This window comes from Berghia stephanieae, chromosome 5 (assembly GCF_034508935.2).
Source record: "Berghia stephanieae isolate SIO BIC M18660-M18661 chromosome 5, UCSD_Bste_1.3, whole genome shotgun sequence".
In the NCBI taxonomy this organism is placed as follows: Eukaryota; Metazoa; Mollusca; class Gastropoda; order Nudibranchia; family Aeolidiidae; genus Berghia; species Berghia stephanieae.
This window is the reverse complement of record NC_088364.1, coordinates 15,558,017-15,564,767: the sequence shown is the minus strand read 5'-3', so window position 1 is coordinate 15,564,767 and position 6,751 is coordinate 15,558,017. Positions and strand designations below refer to the sequence as shown.

Below are 6,751 nucleotides of genomic sequence, written 5' to 3'. Positions count from 1 at the left end.
CAGGATTGTGAGGAATTCATCAGACAGAGAAACATCCTGTTAGACTTCAGGTCCACAAGTTGCAATAAGGCAGTTTAATTTAATTTTGTTTTATTTTGAATTTTGTACTTTGTAAACATGCAGCCTCCATAACGGGATCCGTTGCTATAGTGGATCATCCCCAATCATCTTCCTTTTTACTGGCCCTGTAATTACCCATAAGTGGCACTAGCTATAAAGAAACAAAACAACCCCCAACAATCTACAAAATCTTGGATGAACAAGGCGATTTCAAAAACGTTATGTTTATCCTTGACAACACAAAACTTTCTACTAATTATTGTATCAAAAAGTAGGCTAGACTGAAAGCAAACTTGTGGGTAGTTAAGATGACACCAATGTTTCTGTGTCCGAAAACTTTATTTTAGGTGAAAAAAAACAAGTTTTAAGGGACCTGTACAAAGGTGTCCCCTTACCTAAATACACACACACACACACACACACACACACACATCTACAACTCTCTCTCTCTCTCTCTCTCTCTCTCGCTGCGTGTCGTCTTTCTGTCTGTCTGAATCTCTCATCCTCTCTATCCATTCATCTATCTATCTATCTATCTGTCATGCACCAGCAGCTACAAAACATACTCGCATATTCTCTTTCTGGCTTACTTCCATCTCCGTCTTTCTAACACACACACACACACACTCACACACACACACACACACACACACACACACACCACGATTTGATTCTGATCTTGGGTCTGGTTTCTATTCTTCTTCGCAGACCTACAATCTCGACTTCAATGAATGAGCCCTGAAATGAACTAGCACGGTGTCAGAGCGAATCTTTCTAGGCGTTGGTACCTGTTGATTAAGAATATAAATACATTTGAAGATGCACATTGAGTATTATTTTCACTATTGAACGCTGACCTTTGGCGTAGTAATAAATTATAATGATAATGGATAATAATATAAAGTTATATTAGTTATATTTATTAGTATTACCCACGAATCCAGCGTTGCCGCTGCTCTAGGATCACAGTGATAAGAGAGAAGTAGAAGTCGGAGCGTGCCGATATCCGTCACCCAGCTCCAGCGTGTCGTACTGCAGAGCGTGCTGGAGTTCGGCGAAAACTTTAAAAACTCACAATCAAAATAAAATATAACTACAATGAAAAATGTGAGGCTTTATTTTAAAACAATATCTACTAAATGTGCTAAAGCGCTCTACAAAGGGTCCCAAGCCAAACGCAACACTCAATATGTAGAACGAAACATGGCGCCTGTGGAACGCTATTTGTAATTTTTTTTTTTTTACGGCAGAAACAACGCTGTTACCGTCCAGGTACTCATTTTACACTTGAGCACGGTGAGGGAATGTTAGTAAAGAGTCTTTTCCAAGGACTCGATCTTTGCGCCGCCCAGAGCGGGACTCGAGCAAGGGACCTACCGGTGCGATAACGAGAGTCAAACCACAAGACTACAAAGTCCAACAAAAGTTTTTCAACTTAATAAGTTATTTGAATGCTATTTTTACGGTTCTATTTGATCTCTAATTTAATTATTTTTCATTTTCCTACTGGTTCAAAAGTGTTAACTGTCAAGACTTAAAAAATAGAACAACAAAAACGAAACAAAAACCTATTTGAGCTCCTACATAGCGCAATATCCAGTTAATGTATTCAAGCGCTTTACAAGGGATCCCAAGTCAACAGCGACTCGTGTGTTGGACGAGGCATAACAGTAACAGTTGTGAGGAGCGATTACAATTTTTTTGGTCATAGACAACGCTGTTGCCGCAGAAATATTCATTTTGCACGAGTGGATTAAGAGATCTTGAATAAAGAGCTTTTTTTTTCCTCAAGGACTCAACTTTTCGCCGCCCAAAGCGGCAATCGAACCAGGTACCTACATGTCCGAAGGCAAGATTCATACCACAAAACCGCAAAGCCGAAAAACGGTTTTCCAAACGTTACTTCATTGCCATATGTAGCAACACACACACACACACACACACACACACACACACACACACACATAAAGTTCAATTTTCAGCATCTAAGTCATCCCGATGTAGATAAAATGAAGATGCCGGCATTCAGGTTTTTGTTCTTGTTTTTTTTTTTTTTTTTGCCATCCACGTTTATAAGTAATTCTCACTTAACTGTATTATCCAGTCTATAAACGTTCAAGGTTACACATAGTTATGTGTGTTGGTCCGTTATACTTCCGGATGGCAATGTTATGAGTTTGTTAGCTAAGCGCATACATAATAGAGATTTAAGATAAGACTGTGCGTCACATAATCAATCGTCCATTTAGCACCATCAATACCACTTACCGGAAGTTTATCTTTAACAGGTTTGGATAGTAAGTTTGGATCGCTGACTGTCTCCGATAGACGCTGATCTGTCTTCCTATTGGTGACGAGAGCCGAGTAAGTTATTATAGGCCTAGGAGTTCCCTCAGTTCGGGGATAGAATGCCGAAAAGCGCGTGCTTCTGATGACGTGGTGAAAAGGAAAAAAAAAAAGAAGGAAAAATGAAGAGCAATTGACTACCAAAACATACCAAGTCTATTATTATATATCGTCATTCTTAGAAAATCGCAATTTTTTGTTATAACTTTAGTGAGTCAAAGAAGGAAATACGGTTGTCTTCTTTGCCTTATATAACAATACCGTGATTGTTTTGGAAGTTAAGCGTTTTCTTGGTGATTCGTATTATGTATCTAATTGGTTAAGATAATAGATCAACCCATTTTCTAAGTGTCACTTGACAGGTTTGGAAAGCCACCTATTAAATTAAAAGAATGATAGGTTGTGGGAGGGCATTGAGGATTGGGGACGGGGGAGGGAGGGGGGGGGGTATTGTGGGGGTAAATCATATAATATTATATTATATCACTAGATAGTCAACAAGCCCAAAATTTCGTAGGGGTCTTATAAAACTGTGTCGCCCGGAACAAACAAACGAGGCTCTTTGTTACATACATTTTCGATTCAAAATTAATCGATATATTTTGCTAATATCTCGTAAAAATTGTTCATGCATTTATACACCACCAATATTTATACTCATTAGTTACTTTGTAAAATGCAATAATGACCAATTGCAGCGGTCTTAGTTTCCACTAAGGAGTCCTTGTCTGGTAGGGAAACATATATTTATCGTTTTGGGAGATGCGATTAATTATTTCCCTTGTAAATCTTTTTGTGTTTGTTTGTTATGTACTGTTATTTTTTAAATTCTTAACATAATATTTGTAATGTAAACATTTGAATGTATTCCTCTTAGTGGGGACTTTTGCTGGTGAGTGGGTGAGACTTTTAGGTGATCTCAAACTAAGTACACTGATAGTGTGCTCTTGGAATCTACATCTATTCTCTATTTGAACCATTTCCCCTTGACTTACTTTTTCCTCAAGTCCTTTTTATTGTACATCCAGAATATTTTTAATATCCAATTCTCTGCCTTTTTACTGGCGCTGATATGACCTAAATGTGTTACAAGCGCCGTAAAACCTTAAAAACAAAAACAAACAAAACAACAACAACTACTACTACTACTACTATTACTACTACTACTACTACTACTACTACTACTACTACTACTACTACTACTACTACTACTACTACTACCACTACTACTACTACTACTACTACTACTACTACTACTACTACTACTTCTACTACTACTACTACTACAACCATGACTACTACCACCACCACCACTACTACTACTACTACTACTACTACTACTACTACTACTACTACTACTACTACTACTACTACTACTACTACTACTACTACTACTACTACTACTACAACTGTTATAGCACTATTAGTAATTGTCACCATATTCCCAATTTTTTAAATTAGTTAATATCACCATTGCTAGAAGCAAAGACAGAGAAGAAAATCAAAACGCATACTAAAAGACCTACCGTTGCATAAGCTATCATGTCGAGGTGATTCAAATGCTACAGATTGGATTTACAATAGAAATAAATAGTCTGTTTTATTAACCTGTTAACTGCGGTACTCTGGAAAAATAAGTATTCAAAATTTGGCCAGAAACCCGTTCTTCTTATATCTATCGATTTAAAATACCCTCATCTTTGTAAAAAACTCTCAAACCTGGGACTTCGAGGCATTGGCTCCGGGTTGGTTTCTTCTCTGAAGACTTTCTGAAGAAGAATTTCTCATTACGTGACTTATTATAGTGTAAAACAAGTTATAATTCTTGTCATTTTGACTTCAAAATTCAGCATCAGGCCCACCATGACATAATACCGCTTTGATACGATGGGCTATAAATATGAAATCTTGGGAAATAAACACTTTGTAAGAATCGAACCAAGGCAAAGAAACAACGAAGCAAATTTAAATTGATATAAATGTAAACAACGGACACTTACGCGGACATCGATCTGAAATGATTCAGTAAGAAGAAAAAATATGATTATACTGCCGTACTTACATTTTAAAAATTTGGCCAGAAAACACATGACCATCATCTCATCAAAAACTTTCAAACCTTGGACTTTATTAAGTATATATACCAGGCGTCAAAAAGACCCCCCCCCCCCCCAAAAAAAAAAAAAAAAAAAAAAAAAAAACAACCAAAAAGAAATTTTAAAAATTGTTTTTAATATATAAAAAGAAAAAAAAACAACTAAACAAAAAAAAACACAAAACAAAACAACAAAAACTATTAGAAAAAAACTGGAAAAGTTTAGAATCCTGAAACCGCCAGACCATACCAGAAAACACATGACCATCATCTCATCAAAAACTTTCAAACCTTGGACTTTATTAAGTATATATACCAGGCGTCAAAAAGACCCCCCCCCCCCCCCAAAAAAAAAAAAAAAAAAAAAAAACAACCAAAAAGAAATTTTAAAAATTGTTTTTAATATATAAAAAGAAAAAAAAAACAACTAAACAAAAAAAACACAAAACAAAACAACAAAAACTATTAGAAAAAAACTGGAAAAGTTTAGAATCCTGAAACCGCCAGACCATACCCGATGCAAGTCTGACATCTCAAGATCTCCCATTTTCTTCTATGACTATGCGCAACCTTTTCCTCCGTGTCCGATTGATTTTCTAATGTCTTAAACAGTAATTCAATCCTATGTACATATTTTGAATTGACTCTGCTTTTGTGTAAGACGTTGTGCGACTCCTATAGCCCATAGTTGACATCATTGATCAAATTTTGTAGTCCATTAGATACACGTCAGGACCCGTTTTAAGTCGTTTATCTTGAGAAATGATTCAAGTGTGAATTCTGCTTTGTTTTGAAAATTATATAATATTGTTAGGAAAACAAATGGTCCAGACTTTATCCTGATTGGTCATCTGTTTTTCAACACGACAAGTAACTTCTTACAATAGTCACACAATAGTGCTAAAAACAAGACACCAGTTTGGAAACTTTCAATATCGTGATTTTTATACGATTTTGGTGAAATGGGCATAAAATGGCATGGCCTCTTAACCAATGGAGGATTTTTAAATATTAAACTTGACAAGTGTCAACTTAAAGTATTAATCTTGTTGCTTAAAAAAATGTCGAATATTTCTGATTTTTCCTGAGTAAATGGGTATCAGGGGCAATCAGACACGGCGGAAAGTATTTTGTATTAGACTAGCCTTGCATAAATAAAGTGTAGGAAGCAGTTGCCACTGTTGATCTGACGCGAGAACAAATTTTCTTTTTTTTAATGACTTTTAAAAAAATGAAGAAAAAGTTTTCAGGACAAAGCTTTCTTTAAAAATATTTTCTCATCAGACGACAGGCCTCACCTTGCTAACTGCTCAGCCGTTTCCGCGAGATGTGCCTGATGGGTAATGTATTCCTCTATGGACTCCAAGGGGTCCATGTCATCCAGGTCAAACGGGTCTGGGATCAAGGGGATCTTGGGACTGCTGTTTGGATCACAGATCATCAACAATAGATTGTGAAAAACAAAAACAGAAATAAAACAACAAACAAACAAAACAAGACAACAACAAAAACAAAAAAAAAAACAAAAAAACAAAACAAATCAAACCAAACCAAAAACAATAACAACAAAAAAAACAAAACGAAACAAAAACAAATAAAATACACCCCCCCCCCAACCCCAAAACAAATCAAAACACTCCCCCTCTAACCCCCCCCCCCCCCCAAAAAAAAAACCCAATAAAAAACAACAACAACAACAACAATCAACCAACCAACAAAACAACATTTGAGGCTCGGCGGTGTCTCGTCTTGTCACAAAACTCAAATAATGTCAAGTGGGTTTGTCAGTGACCGAATGGGTGACAGTTACCGCATAAAATTTTTGTGCCGACGCTCTTTCCTTGAGTAAGGCATTTTACACACATTACACTATTAGGCTGTTCGTTGCCAAAAGTTTAAGACCAAAAGAAATGAATTAATAAACATTAAATCTAAACCTTGTGAAACAAGGAAAAATAAACAAACTCACTTCAAATGATTAAACATTTTATTTAATACCTTTACTGAATCTTTGAACCATATTTCAGTATTTTGTATGTCCACCTTTTGCTTTGAGGACAGCTTTGATCCGTCGAGGCATGCTGGGAATCAGGTTTTGGCAGTATTCTGGAGAAAGCTCTTGACTCCAAACATCGTTGATTGCTTTAACAAGGATTTTACTGTGTGTTTGTCTGCAATCTTTTTTTCGTGTAGTGCCACAGATTCTCTATCGGACTAGGATTTGGACTGTTTCCGGGGCATTCCAAGGTC

General features: G+C 36.3%; 1 protein-coding gene across 2 annotated transcripts in view; it reads right to left on the bottom strand.

Annotated features, from left to right (window-relative positions):
- Window positions 1–505: 505 nt before the first annotated feature.
- Window positions 506–6,751, bottom strand: part of LOC144974081 (monocarboxylate transporter 10-like) — a 22,066-nt gene continuing 15,820 nt past the window's right edge. The window contains exons 8-11 of one of the 2 annotated variants that reach the window (XM_078916972.1): window positions 5,800–5,922; window positions 4,407–4,418; window positions 2,329–2,488; window positions 506–848 (exon numbers count right to left, since the gene is read on the bottom strand). In XM_078916972.1, the coding sequence (XP_078773098.1) occupies window positions 771–848; window positions 2,329–2,488; window positions 4,407–4,418; window positions 5,800–5,922 (373 nt within the window). In that variant the 3' untranslated portion in view covers window positions 506–770. Of the gene's footprint in view, window positions 849–2,131; window positions 2,489–4,406; window positions 4,419–5,799; window positions 5,923–6,751 lie in introns of those variants that run through there. The other variant, XM_078916971.1, reaches the window with a different exon arrangement.